At 35.0% G+C, this 12,221-nt stretch overlaps 1 protein-coding gene across 1 annotated transcript; it reads right to left on the bottom strand.

The window, feature by feature from the left end:
- LOC109836669 (plant UBX domain-containing protein 1-like) lies at positions 6,260 to 11,568 on the bottom strand. The gene is made up of 8 exons (XM_020404642.1): positions 11,414 to 11,568; positions 10,953 to 11,052; positions 10,397 to 10,477; positions 10,149 to 10,222; positions 9,565 to 9,694; positions 8,180 to 8,284; positions 6,609 to 6,822; positions 6,260 to 6,462 (listed from the first exon to the last, which is right to left on the bottom strand). Exons 1-7 carry the CDS (start codon positions 11,465 to 11,467, stop codon positions 6,620 to 6,622), a joined length of 747 nt encoding a protein of 248 aa, XP_020260231.1. The 5' UTR covers positions 11,468 to 11,568; the 3' UTR covers positions 6,260 to 6,462; positions 6,609 to 6,619.

The raw sequence follows: 12,221 nt of genomic DNA, 5'->3' as shown, positions 1-12,221 counted from the left end.
GATCGACGATGGCAAAGTTTAAGCAAAACGACGAAGGAGAGCTTTTACAGCTTTGCGGTCGACCGCCCATGGCGCGGCGGTCGACCGACGACGTGCACAGGCAGGCACTAGGGTGAGGAGCAGCTCGCGGTCGACCGAGCATGGCGCTGCGGTCGACCGCTCAAAGTCCAGAGAGCAACCCAGACTTTTGGCTTCGTCGCGGTCGACCGAGCATGGCGCTGCGGTCGACCGCCAAAAGTCCAGAGAGCCAGGCAGATTTCGATCAGGACGCGCGCACTGATTGACATGCACGAGCTGAATGATGCGTGCGTGTTAACTGACTGTTGGGCGCGTTTGTACGCTTTGAGTTGATTAACGCGTGCGGTCCACTTGGCGTTTTCCATTGTGGTGGTTCGTTGTCGTGTCATCAACAGTTTGCCGATTGGATAATCCTCTTTGATTTGGATAACGACATTCATCACCTTCTCTTTGTCTTGAGCTATGTGCGGGCACCCATAGGCATTTTTAGACGCCTACACCGTCTCAAAAATATTCCTTATAGTGGGATCATAAAATTTAAAGCCCCTAGAGCGTTCAGAGTACCCAATAAAGTAGCTGCTAACTGTTTTGGAGTCCAATTTCTTTTTATTTGGCCTATAAGGCCTTGCCTCAGCTGGACATCCCCAAATATGTAAATGATCATGAGCGCCCCATGTGAGAAATTCAAAATGCCTCACGTGGAGAAGTACAAAGGTGAGAGAGACCCCTCCGAACATGTCCAGAACTATTATTTAACGTAAAGGCAACGAAGCAATAGGGTGTTTTAAGTGCCATTTAGCCTTTCTTTTTCTCTTAAGCGGAGAGACTACTCCAAATTCATAGGATGGCAACATGGCGACGAAAGCAATCCGGCTCAATTTAACTTTGGAGGAGTAAAACTTGTGGTGAATGTCGACACTATGGCGACACTGAAATTGTGAAATAAAAGCCAGCTGACTAATCCAATGTACTGAGGGATGCAGACGGTTGTGGTGAGACACTAAATTTGCAAAATAAAAGTCAAGCCAGCTGACTAGTCAGATATACGGAGGGACGCAGACGTGCAGTTGCGATTTTTAAAGATTGACACAAATAATATTCTCTCTCTACATTCCTACTTCTAAAAACGAAAGCACTGTACATGGGTGACACAAATAATACTCTCTACCATTCAACAAGAAGCAAAGCTCCGATTACACAGTACACGGGTGACAAAACGAAAGCACGTGGTTTAATAATGACACTTGATTCCTGATAATATTACAGAATTTTCTTGTAGATCATTCACCTATTTCCAACCATATATTTATCAAACAAAATGGCGTAATCTGCAAGGGGAAAAAAAAAGTTGAATGACTATTCGTTGTCACTTGCCACAATTGACTTCGGATTTTTTGCGGTCTTCATGGGATGTAGTTCTTTTCCTTGAGGCATGGTGATGTAACCAAGGAACGAGAATGAAGCGGGTGAGAGGGAAGAGAAACAAAATAGCTTTATAAAGATCCCTTCCCTTCTATTCCTCTACAGCTTTCGCGGGTACTATTGAAAAGACTAGGTTATCCTTTTGTGCCAATGTGCTTTCCAATTTAACGACTATTCTCCTCCCAGCATTGGTCGTGTAATATTCCTTTCAGATCTCTAGCCACCCAAACATAACTTCCATCAAAATATAAATTCAATGGCTTGAGCTAGACTGATCGGCTCATCAAATTCATGATCGCCACCTTACATCTTATTCAACACGTAATCAAATGTATATGGTAAAATTTTCACGTAATTTGGAGTGTCCTAGAAAATGAATCAAACTACTTTTATATGTTGATTTTTCCTGCAACTTAATAGCCCTCCCTTCTGCACATAACTAAATGATTAAAAATATCAAAACAATATATTTTTTCTATGTACAAAATATGATGAGTACGAATCACGATGGGTAATGCTGATCATAGTTTCGAGCAACCTATAACTCATAATAAATTTTTATGTTTGGTAGTAAGGTGTCTCATTTCCATTTACTATGTAACCTATGTGAATATGGTCCCTCATTTGAACGAGTAGATGATAATGAACCCCTCGCTACCAAGCACAAAAACTTATGCTTGGTATCAAGTTCTTACATATTGCTCACACACACATCATACTCCCTTTAAAAGCACGAGTACGGAAAATCTTTTTTAGATAAATATACCACTTTATAATTTAAACTACCTTATCTATAATCAAATTCTAATTTTCAATGGTCAATATTACCCTTCACTATTTTAAATTTTTTATTTATATCTTAATCTATCCTAATCATAATCATATCTTATCCTAATCCTATGTGAAACATGTTTAGCTTAACAATTTAAAAAACTAATATTAATAAAATATATAAAACATAAAAATGATATTAGTTTGTTAAGATAAAGAAATTACAAGTAGATAACATATTATAATACATGAAGTATTGCAAAAAAACCATAAAAAATTTTAAAATTGCAAAAAAGACCCTAAAAAGTTCAAAATTATAAAAATCATCCCAATGTCTCAAAACTTAAAATAAAAAACATGAAATTAAAAAATTAACATCAATTTGCAAAGAATTTAAAATTTACAGTTAACACCTCAATGTCTCAAAAATTATAAAAACACCCTCAAAAGTTTAAATTACAGACAAGCACATTAAAATTCTAAAATTTTAAAACTTACAAACAACACAGATGAATTCAAGAGATTATCATGATACACCTAAAATTTTTGATATTTAAATTTAAATTTTTTAATTAACACCCTCAATATCTCAAAAATTATAGAAACACATTCAAAAGTTTAAATTATAAAAAGCCACCCTAAAATTCTAAAATTTGTAAATAAAATAAAAAATTTAAATCAACTGAATTTCCAAAACTTAATTGGGGTCTCACAGCTTAATTAGGGCCCATAACTTAATTGAATAAATTAAGTATACCAAAGTGGACCCATGAAAAGCCGAGGCTTAACCATAATGAACACGAAGTTCCCTTAACTTCGAACGCAATGTTCGACCTGAGAACGAACGCGAAGTTCGTTAAAAAATGAACGCAGAGTTCAACCTGAGTACGAACGCAATGTTCGACCTGAGAACGAACGCAAAGTTCGTTTAAAATTGAACGCAGAGTTCATCCTGAGTACGAACGCAAAGTTCGACCTGAGAACGAACGCAAAGTTCGTTTAAAAATGAACGCAGAGTTCAACCTGAGTACGAAACGCAAAGTTCGACCTGAGAACGAACGCAAAGTTCGTTTAAAAATGAACGCAGAGTTCATCCTGAGTACGAACGCAAAGTTCGACCTGAGAACGAACGCAAAGTTCGTTTAAAATTGAACGCAGAGTTCAACCTGAGTACGAACGCAAAGTTCGACCTGAGAACGAACGTAAAGTTCGTTTAAAGTTGAACGCAGAGTTCATCCTGAGTACGAACGCAAAGTTCGACCTGAGAACGAACGCAAAGTTCGTTTAAAAAATGAACGCAGAGTTCAACCTGAGTACGAACGCAAAGTTCGTCCTGAGAACGAACGCAAGGTTCGTTTAAAAAATGAACGCAGAGTTCAGTTTGAGGTAACCACCTCCTTAATTTTCGCCATGAACCCTTAGGGTTTCAAACTGAAACCGCCGCCGACAAACCCAAAAATCTTTGATTTTTATTTTCAAAACAGATCCAGAATTGGAAAAATTGAAGAAAAAATCAAAGAAAAATCCAAAAAATTCCAAAAAGTTATTGTTCACCGGCGATTTTTTAGTTACTGTTCATCCGAAAAAATACTTTACTGTTCACCCGAAAAAAAAAATTCGCTACTGTTCACCGAACATTACTGTTCATCCGAACTCAAAAAAATAATCTTTAACCAGAGATTTAAGATCAAAAACCCAATAAAACTTAAATCCCTAAGAATTAATCAAGGTGGCTCTGATACCACTTGTTAGATCTACATCATAAACTTGAGATCTAAAACCATATAGCCATGATTAATTCAAAGAGATTAACAAGGATCTAAAAGAGCGGAAGCTTATACCTGAATCCATTGCTTGATCTTGAGATGAGTATTGATCTTCTAACCTTAGGGTTCTCTCTAGGCGAATTTCTCTCTTAGATGGGGGTGAAGAGAATTAGAGAATGTAGTAACCCTAGATTAGGGACCATAACCCCTTATTTATAGATGTTGTACTTTTGTAATTTAGCCCCTCAATAAATCACAATTACAACCTGGTATCTGCACATATAACCCCATGACTTATTTAAATACCAAATTAACCCAACTTAATTGATCACTTTAATGGGTTATCCTGAAAGATAGCAATACACATTGATTAATCATATGTGCCCACAAATAGATTTATTAGATTAAATCCAACAAGATTCTCATGATAACCCCACATAATCCAAAATAAATACATCAGGTAATCTAGGTAGATTATACCTCAAAAACATAATATCAGTTGTATCTTTGATTAATGTTACACTGATGATAACTGCAAGAGACATAAAATTATCGTATAATAAGTTTACATCAAATTTAGTCAAGCTTCTATACCCATATGCATACTTAGTCTGAGAACACCTTTATTTTTATTGCTTTGACCCCACACAAATTAGTTTCTAAAGGAATGTTTTTTCTCCAATATTTTAAGAGTTCAATAAGTTTTATCTGGAAAATCATGTTAAATATTAAATTTTGAGGTAGGCTTAAATTTATCAATCTTCGTTCCAGTTAAAGATTAAAAAGCTGGAAAAAAAATCACAACTTCTTGATGATTTTCCGTTTTAGTCATCAAAAAGTTATGAGGTTGATTATGTCTGATAGCCTGTTTACCATTGTTTAAGTCGTTTTTATTATCCGTGTCTTCGCTAAAATTCAAAACTCCGTTTTCATGTAGCCTTCGATGTACCACATTGGGATAACATCATTTGCATCTAAACTCTTAAATACCAAATGACGACTGATGGTAAAATGTAATATTTCCGACGTGCATATTATAGTTATTACTTTATAAAATGAATGGGACTAAAGTTAAATATGAATGGAAATCACAACTTACTTCAAAAATAAATCCCGAACAAAATTCATATTTGAAAATATGTTGTTTAACAGATTTACCTCTATCTGCCGCAGGCACAACAATGTTGTAGGCACAAGACGAGCATGATAAATCCGTCAAACTTCATTTTTTTTAGATGGAAAATTATAGATGAAAGTGGGCTATGCGGTTGTATGTTGAGGGATTGGCCCATAGAGGTGGTATTTTGCAATTTCGGTAAGGGAAAAATTGTAAAATAGACCGTTTTTGCTAATTATTTAGCAAAATAGACCGTTTTGCTAAATAATTAGCTAAATAGATCTCTTTTTGGCCAACAGACCAAAAAAAGGTCTATTTTGCAAAACAGCTCAGCAAACATACGGGACTAGTAGTCTCGTATGTTTTAATCACGGATTAGTAAAATTTTCTACTCAGAAAACATACGGGACTACTAGTCCCGTATGTTTTCTGAGTCACTAATATGTGATTAGTTGGCTCTAAACATACGGGACTAGTAGTCCCGTATGTTTTATGAGCCTTGTTTTTCAAAATCGACATCTTTTTTTCAAAAGATGTCTATTTTGCTAATTATTTTTCAAAGTGGTCTATTTCGCTATATATTTCATAAAAATGGTCTATTTTGCAAATTTTCCCTTTCGGTAATCAAGAGTAGTAACATGAAATAGGGCCTAATTTAAGGGTAGTTCAATGTAAAAGAAAAGAAAAAAAAAACAATCTTAAAAAGACGTTATAGCTATATATCCTTCAGACAAAACCCCCTAAATGGCCAAAACGGAGATTTTGAAATGACCATTTTGCTGGTATATACTTATTTTCAACCCTTATTATCTAAATGGCGTAAACAGAAATTTTGAGATGACCATTTTGCTCATGTATATTTACTTTTCAACCCTTACCATGTAGCTAGTATTGAATCCAGGGATATCTATTTATAGGTGCAAGTCATATGATCACCAAATCTAACTGTGTAAAGAATACAGCTTTTTACAAATGGTTACTATAATACTTTTTAATTTTCTGCAAACAAAATTGACAAAATGAGGAATGCTCTGTTTAGTTTCTGCAGATTGAAATCAACAAAGTATCTAAATGACAGTCACCTATTCCTTAAAGTATAGAACACCCGTGCAAGAAAATTGTATGCAGGCATTGGCTTTCGGATTATGAAAAAAGGATAAATGTATAAAAACAAAACACAAATTCTTGCAAATTAATAGTATTATCATTATAAAGCAACAGTGCCAAAAGTTTATCCAAACGAAAACATAAGGAATTTGACTCATAACCAGTTGCGGTGAATTGAAATACAGGTTCTTTTTTTTCCCCCAGAACAGTTCCTCCGAGCTTGGCCTGACCGGTGAATGATCTGGGGATTCCACAGATTACCTGTGATTAAGCAGCAGGAAAGATCTTCAGTGCTCAACACAAATGATTACTGCATTACATATGTCATTCATAATTTCTTTTACATATTCAAGCATAATTAGATATTCTAGATTTTCAATGTACAAGCTGGATAGAAAAAAACACACCTTTGTCAAACTTATAACTTAAACCACTTCGGCTTTGTCATCTTTTTGCTAACAGGCTTCGGCTCAGGAAGAGCAGGGGTGAGGACCGTAGCAGGTTCTGGTTGAGGACTGGCATCGGCATAGGCATCGGCATTTTGGTCGGGTGTTGGATGCAACTCGTTTAATGATAGGATTGCATCCCGTAGGTAGGGACATAGATTACCATCAGCATCCTCTGCAAATAATACCACAAGGAATGGATATTTAAAACGATAGGAGTAATATCTTTTACCTTCCACAGAAAAGAAAGTGAAAGTGCTATTTTGGTAAAAAGGGATTCTTTCGGTTGGAAACAGTTATTAATAAACTTTATAGGAATGGATACAGCTACGTTTTTCATATTATGACGGTAGTGAAATGTCCCTCTTCATGTTTGGATAAAAATTATGGAAGACTTCAGTCTAGATCACTAAGCCGTAAACATACATAAAAAAGGTTCACAGTATTAAAATCGTTCTAAATACAAAGAGTCATGGCGGGAGATTTCAGCATTGAGGGTCTTCTATTCTTATTGTTCTGAACGACAAATTCCTTCTTGCTCCTATTGTCTTTATTATTCAACATTTGCCAGAGACACAATAAGTTAGGGACAAAAACAAGCTTCACGCTACATGTCCTTCCTTTTACGTATATAACCTGTGGGATTCTATACACAGAATTCAAACATTTAAAAAAAAATCCCAGAGAAGCTTTGACACTGATAAATTTAAACATGCTATTAGCTAAGTTATTTAAGAGATGGATACAGTGATGAGTTCATTTTCACTTTCTCAAACGAGGTAAAGTATAAGATGACAAATAATTTGATCATGCGCTCAGCTTTCTAGTAAAAAGCAAGAATATCCATTTGACCTTTTGCATTGAGTTTGACACAAGGAACATGGCATTCCATACAGTTTATTATTCGTATTCATATTCATGAAACCCAAATCCAATCACATTATTTCCCATTCAACTATTTATTCAATCTTTAGAAATGAAAAAGAATGCGGAGCAGTAATTAACTCTCCCACCCAATTACGGATAGGATCTCTAAGCCATTTGCGCTAAGATCTTGGGCGTCCTCAGGAAACTTTGTTTTATTCTTAGTTACCATCTAATTGGAGCTTTGTATTAGCAGGTGAGCAAGAAACATTTTTACGAAAATAATGGTAGCAAATACCAATCTCAGATTTGATGCAAGGACACTTATCACTCACCAACTAATGTCTATGATCTTCAGCATTCTCTTTTATGATGAATTTGTGTTCTCTAGTTTCAACACTGGTTAAATTATTAAAGGGTCCATCATTTGGAAAATGGGATTGATAATTCCTACAGCTATGAAATTTAGGTTTTGCAACATATTTATCACTAGCTTCTACGATTGCAACATGACACCAAATTACCCTAAGATATGATAATTTGGGAAGCAACAGCTATTAATTTGAAGATGAATCTGGCAGTCGAATGGAAAGGAACACAATTGTAATTGCATATTATTAGATGAAAAAAACAAACAAACAAACAAGGTGGGGAAACTCAGGGTTAACCTTTTGGCAGATCATAGGAAAAGTAAACAATACCCCCAGGAACAAATCCGGCTGAATAGAAATCCTTTGACATGTTTATTAATCGTTCCTTGGGAGGAGTAGTATCTGAAAAATAAGAGAAATTCAAGGCCAATTTCGAATAGGCACAGAACAACAGGTGCAAAAGCCAAACAAAAGTAGAAAATTAAAAGTCTTGTGTGCGCCATACTGAAGATAGCATTTTCATTTCTGTGCTAACGCGCATAATAAGTGAAAGGGTGGAGGGAGAAAATAATTATCATAAGTGTCTGATAACCATCAGAAGACTCTTTACAGTTAATCTGTATGTATATGAATTGGTGATCTCATGCGATCTGGTTCTGAGGATAAAGAGCACAAAGTTTAAGGTGGACAATTTCAAAGAAAAAGGAAGCACTACATTATGGCAGGAATAGCTAAAAGCTCTTTTTACTAAAGACATCATTTATAATAGTTTAGTTGTAAAGTTGGAAAAAGGAAAGGGCCTGCATGCAGACAGAAGGTGCAAATGTAAGGGTATTATCCGCTATAATGTTACGCTTTGATTGCTGAGGTGATATATCAAGGAAGAACCTTGCAAGGTTAAAGAATATGTAGTTATCAAAGCCTTAGCCAAACTCGCTATATCTCGCGAAAGAAATACAGTATTGCACAAACAAGTACTTACCTCTATATTCTGAACGATCACAATACTTTCAATATCATTGTCAGTAAAATCATTGCGCAAAGTAAAACTGAACTAGAGGGATAAAGTGCTTTCTACTATCACTCCTATCATTCGTTTATTGGGATATGTGTTATAAACTGGATAAGAAGGATAACTGTATATTATCAGTTGAATTTTTGGGACACTTATGTTTCCACATATCCGTTGGCAGACCGTGCAAATGGAAGTGCCTTTAGCCAAGCTTATTTGATGCTTTATACTGGAAATAAGTATCAGAAATAATGTGCTACACTGAACATGAGAACTAATGACACATCATAATTAAGACCATTCTGAATTAGAGATCCATGCAATGACTTTAGAATAGGTACGCACTTAGGGTCTATCTCTATGTTGTCTTCTAGAAACATGCCATGTTCCGTCTATCCAATAGTAACCTAAAAAAATTGCGCATTTATTGCAGATAATAAAAAATATCGCAGATTGTATTATAAATGTTCATGAATATGATCCCAAGCAATTCCCCAATACTAAGAACAGGTTCCAAAAAATAATAGATGTTTATTAAAACAATAGAAGTTCATCAGAAGCAGCAAAAAATCACAAGATAACATAGTTACCAGTACTTTTTCTGAAAGACATTAAATATCACCTGTAGATCATAAAAGAAACAACTAAACAATTGTCTCACAGTACTTACATAAGTAGAATGGAAGATCTGGTCGATTAACAACTTTTGTCAGAAAATCCACAAGATTTTGGATTTTCTCTGATGAATGAAAATCTATCTCAAGAATGTAATCATCAGGAAAACGGACTCTAATTGTTGCCTGGAAAAGACAAGGGACCGATAAGTTCCTGTTTAGATATAATGTCGAAATTGCTGCAAAAGAATCGATGCCAAAGGTATGCAATGATAAACTCAGAATGCTCTACAGAATACTTTGGTCTCAGTATTTGTTGACTGAATAATCATAAGAGAAGAGTTTTGGAGAATCTAGTTGTGATCTGATATTTCAAAACTAGCCATTACAGCTACAATTCAACCCTTAAAACAGAAAAGTGAAAGGTGTTTGTGCTGTTTATAAGACAAAATAAAATGTGAATACCTCTGAAAAGTGAAGAAGCTCTATACATAAGCTAAGATAGAGCAGCATAACCAGCAGAGACAAGTTTGAGGACAAAGAGAACAATATTAATAACTAGAATCCCATCAAAAAGTAAACTTTGATAAGTTGATAATATTCAAGCACCAAAATGCAATAACTTGTATTCACTGAGCACCTTGGTTAATTTTTCTCTGCGAGCTGCTGCCTCTGCTTCTCGGATCTTCCTTGTTTTAAGAACTTGAGATTGAGCTGTTAACAGTTAATTCAGCTAATATTACACGTCCAAGAAGATCGACAATAATCTTAATATCAGAACTCACAGTCCCACAAGTACACAAGTATCTTAAATCCATATAACCTAATGCATAACCTTAATCCTGAGAAAAAAATAAAAAGGCTTTAATGCACCATCTTAAACATTACCTCCTATTTTATTTGAGGTCATGTGATAATAATCCTCAGGTGTGAGATCATAAAAATCATCAGTCTCCTCAGCTGCAGAAACTACACAATCAAAATGTGCATGGTCAGAGACAGAAAAAGAGTTTCTCTTTAGTTAAAGACATTCTAAAAGTCTTAAAAGTGACGAAAAATAAGGCAAATCACAAAGGAAAAAAAAGGCAAATTTTCATGCACCAAAGTCATGGATAAATAATTATCTTCACGGAAGATTGAGAATCCTCAAAGCAGCTCTTTGCATACAAAAACTCAGAGAATTTCCGTATATTTTACTTATTGATAAACCAACTCAGTCATAAAACGGTATATTGTACCCAATCACAAACAGCCACATACTCATGTTCATGCCAAGGTTTGTGCAGATGTTCACCTATAGTCCACCCTTACTATTGTGTTAAACACAATAGACATTTACCAGGAGCTCCAATTCACAGAATGTCCGAAGTTTCAAAAATCAGAATATGCAAACTTCACAAGAAAAATACAACTACAGTATATTATCAATAAAAGAGGTGGATACCATTACTGGAAGCAGACGACTCCGGTGATATGGAAACCGATGGGCTTTTAAACACGCGTATTTCCCTCCCAAGTTCTTCTGCAACAGCTGCATGCTGGGCCTGAAAACATTCAAATGGAGCTCAAAGTCACTAACTTGCAATTAACAGCAAAAAACAGTCCAATGCCTATCCTCAATGAGTTTAACAATTCTCGATATACTTGTTATATTTGCATGACGTGGATCAGAAAAGATTGAATTTTTTCGACACTGAATAATCAAAAAATTGATTTTTCTTATTGTGTTCTATTGGGTCAAAAATAAACCAAACCCTACTGCTCAATAATTCAACAACGAGCTTATCCCCAACCAAATACACAGAAAGTGATCCCCTTAAATTGAGGGAAACCCTAGATGCTGCAGAGAAAACGAGGAATTGAGAGAAAAGCAACAAAATTTGAGAGAGAGGAAAAAGATGAGACCTTTGATTTGCTTTCATCGATGGGATCCATAAGTTTCATCCGCTTGAAGGCCATCCTGAAGAGTTCTGGGTCTCGGATACTTGAATTATATATATGGAATATTAATTGAGAAGATAATTCGATGCTCAAACTTTATTAGCATAAATTAATACTAATAATTAACGGAAAACTCCGGTTGGAAAAGGACTTGACAAAGGATAAAAAATACTGATCATTGGAGGGGACCTCCCCATCGGTGAGGTGTTGCTTTTTATGCAATAGGACGGGGACATCTTACATGTCTTCTCCAATTATCTCATATTTTGAATGCTTAAGATATTTTTCTTTGTGAAAATTTAGATTCGTTAAGAAGATACGATAAGAGATTACCTAAGTTTGTTAGAAAATTATTACTTATATTATTTTCTAATTTGTTTGAAAAAAATATTACCATTTAATTTATGGAAGTAGCTAATAAGCCACTTATTTTAAATTTAGTAGTTCAATATCGAGAAAACTAAGAGGTAGGAAAATATTTTCGTTTATTAGGGAATATAAGTTTAAAGAAGGGTAAATCTAAACTAAAGTTCTAAAGAGTGTGAAGGTTTGATACATATAACTCAAAATTTTTGGAACCCTCTCTTTAACCCAACATAACTTTAGAAATTTAGAAAATCGCCAAAATGTTTTGTATTTTTTGGCTTAACCCCTATATGAGCATCTATCCATATTTTGAGTTTCAAACAGAAAATATCACATAAACATCAGCCATTCGGGGTAAAGCGAATAAATCAAAATATGCTAGGGGTTTTTTCGTGAAATTCACAAA

This window comes from Asparagus officinalis, chromosome 4, assembly GCF_001876935.1.
Source record: "Asparagus officinalis chromosome 4, Aspof.V1, whole genome shotgun sequence".
In the NCBI taxonomy this organism is placed as follows: Eukaryota; Viridiplantae; Streptophyta; class Magnoliopsida; order Asparagales; family Asparagaceae; genus Asparagus; species Asparagus officinalis.
This window is presented reverse-complemented; position numbering and strand designations above follow the sequence as displayed.